Source organism: Plectropomus leopardus, chromosome 13 (assembly GCF_026936395.1).
Source record: "Plectropomus leopardus strain MGB_pleo_1.0 chromosome 13, ASM2693639v1, whole genome shotgun sequence".
NCBI classification, from domain to species: Eukaryota; Metazoa; Chordata; class Actinopteri; order Perciformes; family Serranidae; genus Plectropomus; species Plectropomus leopardus.
Genome location: NC_142188.1, coordinates 27,857,596 through 27,872,622, shown reverse-complemented (window position 1 = coordinate 27,872,622; position 15,027 = coordinate 27,857,596). Strand labels below are relative to the sequence as shown.

At 39.3% G+C, this 15,027-nt stretch overlaps 1 protein-coding gene across 2 annotated transcripts in view; it reads left to right on the top strand.

The window, feature by feature from the left end:
* Positions 1–15,027, top strand: part of adgra1b (adhesion G protein-coupled receptor A1b) — a 266,720-nt gene that overhangs the window by 240,069 nt on the left and 11,624 nt on the right. For both annotated transcript variants that reach the window (XM_088086276.1, XM_042501884.2), the window contains one exon: positions 6,664–6,809. In XM_088086276.1, coding sequence (XP_087942402.1) covers positions 6,664–6,809 — 146 coding nt within the window. The remainder of the gene's footprint in view (positions 1–6,663; positions 6,810–15,027) is intronic.

Here is a 15,027-nt window from a genome sequence, read left to right as displayed (position 1 = left end):
TTCTCTCCCCAATCATCCCACCTCCCCTCTATACACACACACATACACCCCCCTCCCCTTCCCTCCTCCCAGGGGGACACATAAGTACATGCTCTCCCTCCGACAGAGGGAACTTCAAGGAGCTCTGAAACTAGCTCTGGCAGCTCTCGCAGCACTTCAAGCATGCACTCCCCACCCAGCCCTCCACCCCACACCCTCCTCCCTCCCTATCCCCACCTGCATCCTATACTCATCCTCCCGCTCTCTATCTGTATGCCACTCTTCAGTCTTGCACCGCCTCCCCGCCCATTGTGGCACTGCCGCTATGCAGCATCCGATGTCTTTACGGCCTCAAAGTCAAAGTCATCTCTGATCTCTGTTTCTATCTTTTCCTCCAACAGGGCTCGTTTTGTCATTGATTTGAGCAACGCCCCGGCTGTCACACTACATCTTCTGTTTGCTTGTATTAAGCACAACAGCATGCAGCGTATCCTTGCCCCCTCCCTCCCCCGCTCTCACCTCATCTTACCTTAGACCATCACAATTTGGATGAGTTGATTGTTCAGCGAGTGTGACCACCGTTAAATAACCTATTAATTTAGCAAAGAGCTCGGCTGAGGATGTGACCTAGATCTGAGGTTACATCCAACTGTCAGCTTAAAGATGCTTTACAGAGGATTTCCTCATTAGTGTGCCACTGTGAAATTAGTTGTGACGGCAAAGTGGGAAAAAAAAAAAACTCTACATATTACAGTATCTGCAGTGATTTGCTTTGTACTTCCATTGGGTCCAATTTGAGTGTTCCTGAGCTCATTCCCCTCACATGTGAAATGCTTCCGGTAGACTGGTTACTTATGCATCTAAAACAGTAGGGAGCCGATATAATGAATACAGCCATGGAAGACAGCTTAGAGGGACCTTTGAATTTAGCTCACTGTTAGTATATGCTAAAGTTGTTAAAACTATTCATCTGACAGTGTTACCTTTAAAGGAAATTCCACACTACACTAAAGGTGTTGTTCTAAATAAACTCTAAATAAACTAAAAGTGCTGAGGTGTAAAGCTTTGCAGAGAATGATGTCAGTGAAGTCAGCCACACATGTCAATAACTGAATAATGGAGTGAGTTACTCACTGTTTAAATAGCGACATATTAGGTCCAGAACAAACAATCGGTTTGTTTTGTCCTTCAGGCTGTTAGATGAGCTCGCAGCTTATTATCTGCATTGTTCTGTTTTGTATTATAACTCTGTGGCACTATTGCTTTTGTGCTGTTTTAAACTGTTGGCAGTGGGTTTGTACTGTGTACATTGTTGCGCTATTAAAGGGACAGTTCTCCTTGAATCAGAAATACATTTTTTTTCTCTCACTTGTAGTGCTATTTATCAATCTAAATTGTTTTCAGTCTTGATTGTTTTGCTAGAAATTAGTAGATTTAGATTTTGTATTTAAAGCAAGAGCAAATAGAAAAAAGCTAGAAAGAATCATCATGATAAATATTTAAAATATATTAATTATTTAAACACATTATTAGAATTTTTAAGATTTTTATGAAGGTAATTTCCCTGTTTTTTTTTCACTTTCTTTTTCTCTCACTTTTTAGAATCATTTGTCAGGTAATTTTCTTGAACTTTTTAATAATTTCTTGCTAATTTTTGGGTCACTTCTTTTTTTCCGTTGCTCATTGCTTCCTTGTCATGTATTTGAAAAAAAAAAATCAAATCAGTTTACTCAGGTTTCAAGGGGTTAAGTGCAGAAAAATGCACAGCTTGTTGTGGTGACTTATTAATTTTACATTACACATTAAGTCACATCCTCTGTCTCTTCCCACTGAAGACATCAAGACTTGACTTGTATCAAACATGACGTCTTTGTCTTTGTCTTGTCACATCAGTTCCTGTTTTACACAAATGGCCATGAAGGGCACTTACCTAGAAGCACTGCAGAGCTCACTGGCTAACTGCAGTTAACAAGTCGACTGTATGTTGTTGTATAGTACGTGTAAAGCTGTTAACACTGTGTATTAATACTACAGAGAGACACATTTGTTTAAGTGGCCTCACATGTAGTATGCAAAATACAGAATTACCCTTTTGCTGTCACGATTTCATGAGTCTGAATCAAACTATTTTTTTACTGGTGGGCAGTTTAATGAATTCATGCATCATTGACACCCGTCCTGCGTGATGTAAGAGGGAGTTTGAGGTGACAGAAGCTGTGGCTTTTTAACAGGGACACATTGATCAAGTTTTCTGGGGCTGTTTCCAGCTTCCCGTTGTGTTAACTGTGTGATCATTGTGCTGCTCACTGAGCCGATCACTCACTGAAATTATGTATTTTCCCAGATTTTTGCTAACCAAAGGACATCAGGTGAAAGCACACCGCAAACTGTGAACAGCAAAACATCAAAATAGGACTGAACTGTCTCAATCAACCTGTCCATGTGCTGACTGATTATGGGGCTTATCAAAACATACTGTATGTAGCCCTTTAAAGCATGATCAAATTGACTTGATTTATTTTATTTTTTTTTAAAACTTGGGTGGAAGACCAAGACAACTTAAAAAGAAATTGCCCCAAAATTAGCAAGAAATTAGTAAAAAGTACACAAAAAAGCTGGAAAGTTTAAAAAAAAAACGACAACAAAAACAAGGAGACAACCTGAAAAAAGTGCTGAAATAACTTTAAATATAGATTTTTTTTTAAATCATAGATTCCATACAAATCGTGGGCCATTTCTGGCCAAGTTGCTCATTTCCTTTTCCCCATAATTAGGACAGAAATCAAACAAATTTGCTTAAGGCTCAAAGGTTTTAATACTCTTGAATGGTGTCTGAATGCAGCACAAGAAATGTGATTTCGATCCAGGTTTGAAATGTTATCTCATTTAATTCCAAACCTTTCTCACATACACATTTACTTAAATTATACTCACGAATATGTATGCTTTTGCAAATTTAGTGTTGAAACAGTGAAAGGGAGTGTGCAAAATGTGGAAAAACAAACAAATGAGCAATGTTGTAGTTTTTGTGGTGATACTGGTGATACTACTGGCATTGTGGGTTACTTGTCTGAGATGGCAGGCTTCTTGTTGGATTTCCCATTTGCTGTCCTGGCAGATGATCTGGGTTTGGGTTGGCATCATTACTTGGTGCTCACTGGCAGTCTGAGATCAGTGGGTGTGCTCATCATGGGATTTTGTATTAGAGTTGTGTTGACTGTCTCTTGCAGGGTTGTTGCTGCCGGTAAGGTGAGAGGCGTCTCGTTAATCAAACTATGGTTTTCACTTTCTGGTCAAAACCAAAAGTGTCAGCTGATGGATTGAGAGGACGTGTTGGTAAATGGCCAGTTTCTTCCTCGTAGTCAAAACCTGATGCACTGCTGTCACAATTACTTAGAATGGCATTTGTTCAGCCAAGGGGATAATTGTATTGGTGCAAGTTGCCCCTGAGGGCTCATCTTGACGGAGGATGTCCAAAACCAGATTTAAAGTCAATCTAAAATATAAAGAGGGAATCATACATGGGGGCAGGTCACTGAAACTGTATTTACAGACTCCTCAGAAGTTCATCTGAAGGACTTTGCCATTTGCACTTCTGGTTGTGCCAAGTCAAACCATGCTGAGTTGTTTCCATTACCAGTTTTAACCGGGCATGTTGTGCCAAGTCACACCAAGTCGTGCCCAAGATGGCCCATCTCCAGAGTGCCCAACCGCCTCAATGTGGGTAACAATAAAGACATGCATTCAGAGGCTACCAGCAGCTACCAACCAACTTTTAAGGTGGATTTTTTTCTTGCATGTCACTCACTGCATGTGTAGACAATGTGAATTAATCAACACACCTTAAATGTCAATTTGTCAACTTTGACCATTCCATTTGTTTTAATTGGCTTTCTTGCATGGGATACACTTCAGTGATAATTGGATATTCAGGGGCTTAAAAAAAATCATGAATTTCGAACAAATTATGCAAAGTGTAAATATTCTATCTCCTCACTTGGAGAGAAGAGGTGATGTTGAGCGTTGTTCTAGTGCACTGCGGCAGCAGTACACTTATGCTTCACTGACACTTAAAGCAAACTGGAGGAGATGGCATCTGGTGTACGTTCATGCAGTGCTGACAGAAAATTAAAAACGCTGTCAACAGTAAGACAGTTGTTGACTGCAAAAATGCTAGCACGGCGGACAGAAAAACGAGCATCAGTTAGAGACACACCTTTACGTGGGTAGCCCTGCTGCAAATCCCTGTCACGCCCAGTCAGACCAAATCAGGCCAAGCCAGCACATGTGCATTAAACAGACCTTTTCAAACGACAACATAAATGAGTTCACTAAATGAGTCCCTCTGTATCTCCTGTTGGAATGATTGTTAATGCAGTAGCTGACAGGAAGTAAACAGTGACCAAAGCCGTTGCCCTAGTAACAGAATAATAAAAAAAAAGGTCTATAGTTAGAAAAAATGGGATTAAATATGTTAACTGGATATTTGTACGGGATATGCTTGAACCCTAATATGAAGACTGTAATTGTGTGGTCTGTATTAGATATTTTGAAAAACAGCCCATTTGACAACATGGCTATAGTGCTTTATTTATTTGTTATTTAAACTTAGGACATAGCTCTTCTTTGTGGGTGCCGTGGTCTTTTTGCAATTGCTACCAATGACCAAAGCGCTGTGCCTTTTTGCAGAGCTCTTTTTCATGCAGTCACCAATAGCTGAATATCTCAGAACCTTACAGAGGCGCTGGTTTTGTAACTGCAGCGCCTGCAGCTATTCTGTCTATCCCTAACTGTATGAAATGTCAGTCGGAAACTGCCACAGTGGACAGAAAAGCGTATCGGCCAGGCGCTAAATAATGCTGATAAGTGCTTTTATCATTGTACAAGTAAGCTTGTTGTCAACCCCTATGCTGACATAATGTTAGGTTAGTTACCCAGCTAACTTTTTTTCATGCAGCGTTGCAAATATGGATGGGGATCGTTAATTTCTATTGATATTGATATCATTATCAAGACTCAGTAATGATCTGAGTCTTTATTAATGCCACTCTTGATACTTTCCTATTATTTGGTGGAAAGATGAGGCAACAATATATTTTTTTTAACAGAACTGGTTTTGCTGTTATTGCTTGCCAAGTGACTGTTTCTTTTAGATTAATTGGAAAACAAATTTATCATCCAAACAAGTGTGTTTTTCAAGTTTCTTGCCAAAAACTAAATTTTCGATTTCCTTATGTTACAGTTGAACGCCTCATGATAACATGTTATTTACCTCTGCCTAATAGCCGTTTTACTGAGCTGACCTTGAATCACAATGAAATCTTGCACAACCTCATTGATTTAGCGAACTAGCTCTTTTTTTGCCAACTTGGATTTCAACAATGGATTACTATACATTAACTGACGTGACTTGTAACAGAGTTTGGGTGTGCTTATTGCTGCTGCTTTAAGTGGATGATGATGAATACTGTGCCGCAGCAGCAGCTGATGGAGTTGAAGGAGGTTTTTTTAACCCGAAGACAGTCAAAGGTGCTGCATTCAGGTTTAGTTTGATACAGACCCACGGGACTCGATAGCAATATCAATAAGCTTTTCGGGTGTTCAAAAATATGGAACTGGGTCCTCAATACAACCGGATTTTTGATCCTCATCCCTAGTTGGAAAGAGGCATTCCCCAGAACCCAAGAAAAACTCTATGTGGACATGGGTCCTTAATCAGCCAGTTCTGATCTCTGTGTGCACCCCTACCTGTACCATTCCTGTTCATTTGAGAACTCCTGCTCTTGCCTTATTTCCATATTACAAACACGCTACCTTTCTGTCTGTTCTCTGCACTAATGAAGCTCTGAAGTGTGTGAAACTCTGCCGCAGTGATTGACTTACCACCCGCTCTTTGCTCTCTCAACCAGCTCAAGGACACTTCCAATTAGCATCTGGACTCTGGTACAGCAGCTCCAGTCCCTAGGCCTACCAGGCTGCAGAGGAGCCATTTGATTGGGTGTCTCAGGTTGCTCACCTCATGAGCAGACTGACTGGGTGGAGAAAATGTTCAGCGCATTTTAATTTTCTCCCTCTGCTCTCCTCTTTCTCTCTCTTTCCTGTAACTCTCTGCGCTCTTTCCGTGAGCCGGCAAAGCCTTTAAACAAAGTTAGATCAGTTCCCCCCATTCAAACATAATTCATGAATATTAAAACGGGGGAGAGCAGAGATATGTATACAATACATTTTGGAAAACAATCACGCGCTGATAGTTGTCAACGTGACTATCATTTATATTCAGATTTGCTATTCGCAGAGCACACCTCATGTCCTCTAACTCAACTGATAAGGAGCTGCTCAGTATCTGCCAGTATAACCTCACCATAATGCTCTTATCCCAAACAACCTTGATGATTCAATAGCACTTTTTGAACCTGTCTTTCCATTCTTGTATTATTGTCTTTAAGTGGAGGATGAGACAAAGCAGGCAGGTCTTGAAGGAAAACGTCTGTGGAGACACCCTTGGAGTGACATTGATGATGAGTTTGAGAGAGTGACAGCTCTTCCTGAACATCTTTCCTTTGAGTTACAGGAATATAATCGAGTCTGACAGTTTTCACAGAGACATGCTGTACAGTATATACAAGCAAAAGTTCACAAAAGTCAAATAAACATCTTGACGTACCCTCTTTCGCTCTCTGTCAGGTCGGGGTCGTGCTGCACTACTCGTCGCTGTCGACCATGCTGTGGCTCGGGGTGACAGCCAGGAACATTTACAAGCAGGTGACCAAAAAGCCACCGCAGAGCCAAGATGGTGACCCGCCACCGCCCCCTAAACAGCCCCTGTTGAGGTAAGCACGAGCATCTTCCCAATCCTCCTCAACCCTGACTGCCATGAGCAGAAAAGCACATAAACGGCTATGTATGTGTGCATATGTTTCTTTGTAATTGTGTGTGTGTGTGTGTGTGTGTGTGTGTGTGTGTGTGTGTGTGTGTGTGTGTGTGTGTGTGTGCGGCCAGTGCTCTTGATCTTCTTTGCGCTGTTATTGCTGCTTGCTGTGTGTGTGTCTTCAGAGGCCAGAGACTGGTTCACTGCACCATTATTAGCATCCTTATTTCATGTTTTTCTATCAGTACATGACCCAACTGAGACTGTGAGATGTAAGTAGAAGTTTTATACAGTCGAGACTTTTCCTCGACCAACTCAGCAATATGATTTTAAGCTTGGTTTGAGAAGTATTCTGGTTCTTGACTTGAGTAAAAGTACCAACTAGGGATCAGGATCAAGACCCGGTTCTATTGAGGACACGGTTACTTTTTTTTTTTTCTCAAAATCTGTAAATCGATAACATTTGAGCTTATCAATATTGCTGTCAAGTCCTGTGGGTCCTGTAATGTAACATTACACTCAAGTCAAGTTACGTTATTTAAATCCAAACACAACAACACAGCACACATCAATTATCCAATAAAGTTTTTGAATATAATTGAATGGCCAGCAAACATTTATTTAACCAAGCAAAGAGGAACACAACCTCTATGGCCAAGCACATCAACACTGTGCATCAAATCAAACCTAAAACTGCAGAGCCTTCAACTGTCTTCGGGTTTAAAAGAAAAGAAACAACTCCTCCAGCTCTGTCGGCACAGCCAGCACAGTGTTCACCTACTTTATAAACTTTGTAACACGTCCCATCAGTTAAAAATAACAATCCAATCTTGAAACCCCAGTTGAAATTGGCAGAAAAAAGAGCTAATTAGCTGAATAAACGAGGTTCCATAAGATTTCATTGAGGCCAAGGTAAATAAAACGTTGTCGCGATGTGTTCAAATGTAACATTAAGAAAAATAAAATTTTGTTTTTGGTGAGAAACTTGAATAAAACAGTTGTTTGGGTGAGAAACTAGTTTTCCCAGCAATATAAAACAGCTGGTAGAGATGGAATAACAACCTGTTTAACAACCTATCATATCGGTTTTTAATACATAATTAAAACTACTGATGCCAAGATTTTTCAAAGTCAATATCTAAATCAAAATATATGAAAAAAATATTTTGCCTTTCCACCAAATAATAGAAAAGGATTGATAGTGGTATCGATAAGAACTTGGATCGATCAATAAACATTAACAATGTACATCCCTAGCATCAATACAAAAAAACAATGTTCAGCTTTAACATTAAAATCACTGACAGATGAAGAAAATGGCAGTCAGTATGTTTACATGCAGTTAAGCTAAGGTATGATTACAGCTCAATTAGGCTGTTTAATTGGACTACTGTCCTCGTCCCAGTAGAGAAGCACCAGGGGACAATCCATTTATTGACTGGTGTATGTCCAACTCCGTCATGGTGGGTGGCAATATGTCCTCTTTCAGCTAGGACCTTCTTTTGGTTGACCTTTTACATCACATATCAAACAAGTTAGCAAGCTGTTATGTTTTTAATGTACATCTTAACCTGGAAAGTAACTAAATATTACTAGTCAAATATTCTGAAGCATGAATACAAATTCCGTAAAGCACAATGCAACATTGGATTAAATACTTATACTGATGAGTAGTTATACTTTATTTTGCACCATAAATTCTTGCCATCGAATATTGTTCACTTTTTTAAAAAGAATTACAAATATCAGGATGAATATTGTTGAAGTGAAGTGTGTATTCATTCATCGGTGTGTTTGTTATTGTCGTCCTCTCGTTTGTGTGTGCGGATGTGTATATCGACTACATATTTAAGCAAGTCTTGTTGATTTATGCTAGCTTACGTAATGTTTTGCAGGTGTTTGCTGGCTCATGTTTCCTTTAGACGGAAACAATAGCTGTACACAGAAGAGTTATTGCATTGTTTATCTGCAGAGACGTCCACAGCTAGTTTGCATTTTTTCAAGCCTCTGGCTTTGTTCACTCTGTAGTGACATAGCTGTCAGCTCTTCTGTTTATACCATTTTTGGCTCTCCTTGTGGACTTCATGTCATGTTAAGAAATTGCATTTTTAATCTGAGTCACTGTCAGCCACGAGGGAAGAAGTGTAGGTTTAGAATGGTGATGTTAAGTGAAAATTGAATGCCTAATTAAAGGAGCTGAGTGAATTCCCTTTTAATCAGTAGGTTTTATGGTCTGAGGCCTTTTTCGCTCAGACTCACCTGTTTCAGGTGATATTCAAGCTGCTCAGCAACAATAACTCTGACAGAGGGAGTGGTAAAACACTGATGAGCATCTCTATAACATTTCTGATCAGCCAGTCAAGTTAATATGAATTAGTATTAATGTCATTCATCAGTAGAGCTTTTCTTGCCTTCCCCTGCTGTGCTTGTCTGCACATCACACTATTTTGGGATCCTCATGAAGTTCAGAAAAAGTTTAACTGAAGCAATTTAAATAACGCAACGGCTGGTCAGAAGGAACTATACAGGACTGATAAGCAGCTGTTTTAATCTCAGTACCAAGTTGATCTGACTTAAATAGTCTTGGAAAAACGTGAAGTCACAATAACTGGAAATCTTAATTACTTAAGTGTTAAGTGTTCTTGAAATTTAGCTGCATTTACTTAATTTTGTGAAGTTATTGCAACTTAAAAATGACAAGATTAATTACCTTGTTTTTTCTAAGTGTTAGCAGCTTCAGTAAACCAAGTTAGTTTGACTTAATGTCAGGGTTTTGCCAACGATGAAGCCAGGAGATCTGCGAGTTCTGTTTTGTTAACTTGTTTGAGAATATGCAAATATGATACATTTAGCAGAATATAAATAGAAATATCTATCACAGTATACTCGGTTTAAGTCACAAAAGCTTGAAAAGATGGATATAATTAAGAATTAACTGACTAGTGTGTAACCAGCAGAATAGCATGGGTAACCAATAGAATAGCATGGGTAAACTTGGTTTAGTGGAGTTGCTAAAACTTAGAAAGACTGAGTGAATTAAACTTGTCATTTTTAAGTTGCAAAGACTTCACAAAATTAAGTCAATATAACTACATTTTAAGTAAACTTAACGATTGGATATAAAGTTGACATAAATTAAGATTAATAGTTATAATTACATTTTTCAAGGCAATCCTAGATATTTTTTTAAAAAGTAAAATCAACTAGTCAGATTTTACAGTGACTTTTAGATACAAATAGGATTATAAATGTGAGAACTACAAATCCTCAAGATCAAAGATTACTTTATTTGTCCCAAGGGAAATTTGTCTTGGACATTAAGGCGGCCACATAAAAATGCATAGTGCCGAAACAGACATAAAATGCACAGAACAGACAGGTGCAAACATAAAGTGCATTCAAGTATGTGTGACACAGCCTCTCATATTACACCCTCTTTATGTTCTGAGTACACTGATAGAGGGATGAAAGAGTTTTTATACCTATTCAGGTATCCGCTCCAGTATTTAACTGGAACCATATAGTGTCTGTCTGATGGAAGCAGTTCATGTGCTGAACACAGGACATGGGATGGGTTACAATGATTTTACTAGCCTTTTTTTACTTTAGACTTTTCATTTTCAAGCACTTTTTCTATTAATTTCCTTGTTTGCTTTTTTTTTTAACTTTCTCAATCTTTTTCATTTTTTTTCAGTTTTCTTTTTACAATTTTTTACAATTTATTGCAAATGTATGGGTCATTTCTTCAGTTGTTCCTCATTGTCGTCTTCCCATATTTATGAAGAAATCAAGCCATTTTGCTCAGGTTTAAAAAAAATTATAGGTGAAGTTGTTTGCTCAAAGTGATGGGTAAACAGTAAAAAAAAACAACAAAAAAACAACAGCGAACATGACAGATGGTGTTGAGTTTGTCTGATAGGGATGTGGAGTTACATCACATACAAAAAGGTTAGGAACCGGAGCTCCAGCCTGACAATGATGTATAATTTTTGTAGTTTTTAAACATTTTGAAGCCTCAGATCCTGCAGTTTTCCCACAGGTACAGATCCACATTCTTGCAGGCATTTGTCAGAGGAAAATGTCTGGAATAGTTGAACTGGGTGTGCAGTAAAATGTTTTGGCTCAGTTATTCTGTTTGAGGCTTCCTACCCTGCGAGGCAAAAAAGAATGGAGGGCAGATGAATGTCAGAGGAGGAGGAAGACGGAGGAAGAAGCGAACGACTTAAACCAACCTGTTACCATGGCATCACCCCCATGCTATAACTAATTACCTCAGTCACCCAGGAGGCTGCTGAGCCAGGAGCTTTATCACAAATCTAAATGCATTTAGCCTTTTGACCCATTAAATTCCTATTTGCTCAGACACACACATCAGATTGAATTTCTGCTTTTTGTGATTTTCTTTTTTTAATTTCTCAACTCATTCTCCACTTCATTCCTTTTCTGCTTACTCGCGACTTTTGGCATGTTTAAGAGGATCAGCTTTTGGACACATGCGGTGCTCCTCCTCTGTGGTGAGAAGGTGCTGTGTGAGCTCTTCTGCACAACGCAACCGTTGCCGCAGAGCTGCACTCCAGAAGCATCAACCAGAAATCCTTTTAAGGGAAGGTTTGAGAGCAGAGATATGGAGGCAAACAGAGGCTGCACCGTAACAAATGCCTGTTTGTCATTTAATCTTGTATTCGCCTTTAGAGAGTCATTTTCTTTAAAGCTGATGGGAAATATGAAGTGGCTGTTTCAGTTGCCGGATTTTTTTCTTTTTCTTTTTTTTTTATTTCATTAAAAAATATTTGGAAGAGGATATGGAGGATGACCCCGGACAAAAATGATTTACACATGTGGAGCTGCACTGAATATGAACCCGACTTAATATGTGCTTTTAGACTTGCTTTCTGTGGGCTGTTTTAGAGGATTATTGCGACACATGTTGAAATCACATGGATATTTATTACCCATATACACAAAGTTTTCATTGGTTCAGGGGTTCCTGATGGCATTAGCCAAATTTTAACTATTTAATATTATTTAAATTTGTTAAAAAAAACAACAACACAGAACCAATAACTTGTATTATCTTGCAGGGATATAGGGATGTGGACTAACTATTCAAATGTATTAACATACAAACAAACAAACAAATTTACTTTAACTAACTGTTTTTTTTAACTGTTACATTGCAGGTTCAAACCTTAGTTGTGGGGGTCCTTCCCCCGTAATATGCCGTCAATCATTGGGCATATTAGTCACAATATGAACATGCATTTGCTGGTTTATTTACTTTTTTTGTGAACCTCAAACGTTACAGTTCAAACTAATATCTATAAAAATCTATAAATGAGCAGTATGATATGTCTGACATTATTAAAATCTGCTCAATAATATTGTCTTCCTGTAGAGTCACTGAAAAGCGCTGAGGATAAGGAGCCCGCCAGATAAGGATCCCCTCACCCTATAAACGGCACTTTCCTTGCAAAGCAAATCCTCAGACACCTGCGTGATTGGGGGCTTTAATGTAGAACGTTCTCGAGGCTCTCCCATCATGCACCGCTCTTGTGAATGAGATAATTTGTCTGGGGGCAGGCGGAGGGATCGTGTGGCGCGGCAGTCGAGTTGATCCACAGTGATTGACTGTAATGCTCCCCGTCAGACAGGCTCATGCAATGAGACTTAGCAGCTGGAGACAAATCAATTTCTCCTCTGAGCCCCCCCTCTCAACAACCGACCTATTCCTCCTCCTCTACCTCTTCGCCTGTCCCTCCTCTCCTGACAGGATCTGATGGCGGATCCAGCAGACCATCACACTGACCCTCTGTCAGAATTTTGCTACGCCGTGTTGGACCGCACACGTCAAACGCCTCTGTTCATGCCATTAGCTGACAGTCATCTGGCCTGATGGGTGCAGATCATTCCTATAAAGCAACACTTGACTTTGAAAGAACATTTTCTCTTGTAGTATAGAATCCCCAGCATCTGTTGAATGTCACCACCAGCATTTCTCCCCAGCTGTCAATATTAGGAACTTCAAACAGGCAATTTCAGTTCTTAAAAGCCCATTCTGAGACAGAGAGTAAAATGATATCACATAGATCAGCTTCTCTCTGGTTGGGGACGCTTCAGAAAAGCTACTCTTAGCTTTTGAAAGGAAAATGGCTAGTTCCAGTGACTGGTGATGCATGAACTATGAAATAAGTGTATTAAAAAATGAAATGGTCCAGTGAGGTTTAATATCTCTCTTAAAATCACAAAATGGCCCGACACCACTGGAGAGAACATTAAATGAATACACTAGACTGTTACACTTTGCATTCTTAAAGCAATTGTTTGATGTTTTCAGAAAATTTGGTTGTTTGCTTTCTTGTCGAGTCATGAGAGAATTGAAGCCACTCTCATATCTGTCCATTAAATATAAGGCTACCACTAGCAGCCAATTAGCTTAGTTTAGCTTAATTTCTGGAACAGAGTAGAGCAGGGTCTCAACAGGGGGCAGTGAGGTTTCTCAAATTGTTTCTCAAAAAGCCCTGAATCTTTTAGAGCCCTTACAACAAACTTGTTATATCAATTTTGTCCCGTTTTGTGGGTCTGTGAATGCAGCACAGGTGGAATTGGCGGCTTTTTTCCCCTCAGCAACAGTTTAAGGAGTTTGAGTCATGGAGGATAATTGATTTAATCAATCAGAGCTGATCAGATCAACGGATGAGAGGAGGAGCAGCTGGTGTAGAGTAGAGGCAAACTTTTAGACCCAGCACAATTAATGGTCAAGTTTCATTCTCATTGTGGCTGGCATTATGCTGCTCCATCTGTGCCCGGAGTACACTCCGCGCTCCAGTAGATATATTCCAACAGTGCTCCTGTCGAACAGTCTGGCTCCAAAAATGTAAACTCAAGATACGGCTTAGGATGTTTTAAATGAAAGTTGATAATATGTTATGTTTTAACCAAATTCCCACCATATGTTATGTAGCTTAAAAACAGTAACTCTTTTTAGGGGCAGGAGTGAAAATGAGTCATCCTCAACATTTGTTGTGTTATGGTTTCAGAATGATGAAGACAGTTGGTGTGATGTTCAGTCAAGTTTATGTTCATGTGTTTGTGTCCAGTCCCCGTTTTATTTTGAAAGTGCTCTCCTTGTTTTTAGTGTTATTTTTCCTTCTTGAGGTTTCCGGCCTTTGTTGATTAGCTCATGTGTTTCACCTGTCTTCTTTCACTAACCTGTGTTTGGTTGGAACTCAGCCCCTTTGTATTTAAGGCCCACTTTTTCCTTCATTTATTTGCCAGATGTACAGATGTCATTGTTGGCTTTGTGTGTTCATGCTCTCCAGCCATGTTCTCATGTTTGATTCCCTGGTTTTTGACTCTCTTGTGTTTTATGAACTTTGTTTCATGTGTAATTTCCCTAAACACATTTTTCTGCCTTTGCCGACTGTCCTCATGTTTATGAGCCCCAGTCACCCAAGATTTGGATCAGATAAACTGTTCATGGTGTGTGGTGCTTTCTCTCCAACTGAGTGCCAGCATTTTACTTAATTGTTACAGTTGGAGAGCAATTACACACAAAATAGGATGTAGGCTGTACAGGATGATTTTTTTTTCGTTGATAACCATTATGTGTTTCCCAAATTATGTACAGATTTTAGGCCCTTCCATTTTCTAAAATACCTTGAAAAATAGTGCATATGTCTGCTGTGAATGGGGGAAAAAATGCCCCTAGCCCCCCCTGAGTTTGGGTCTAGACCCAAATGTTTACAACATCTGGCTCCTTCCCTGCACTTGAAACAGAGGGGAACAGCTAGCTTGGCTCTGTCCACAGTGTAACAATTTCTGAATAACCAAAAAACAATGAGGCACATAACTCCTTATGTAACCACAACCTACAAGTTTTTACAATTTTTGTGCGGGTTAAATGCAATTGAATGGGTAAATTACTGAGTTTTAGAAGAGCTGTTACCTTTGTACAGGGCCAGATTAGCACTTGCCCTATTTTCTAATCTTTATGCTAATCAAAGGTAACTGGCTGCTGGCATTAGCTTCATATTTAATGGTGATTGTATGGATATGGATAGAAGTAAGCAAATGTGCATATTTCCCCCCAAAATTAATTACTGCTTCAAAATTAGCTCACTTCAGACATGCAGGAATTTACTTTAAGGGGAGTATATTAAGCATGGGCGGTATCTTAGTAT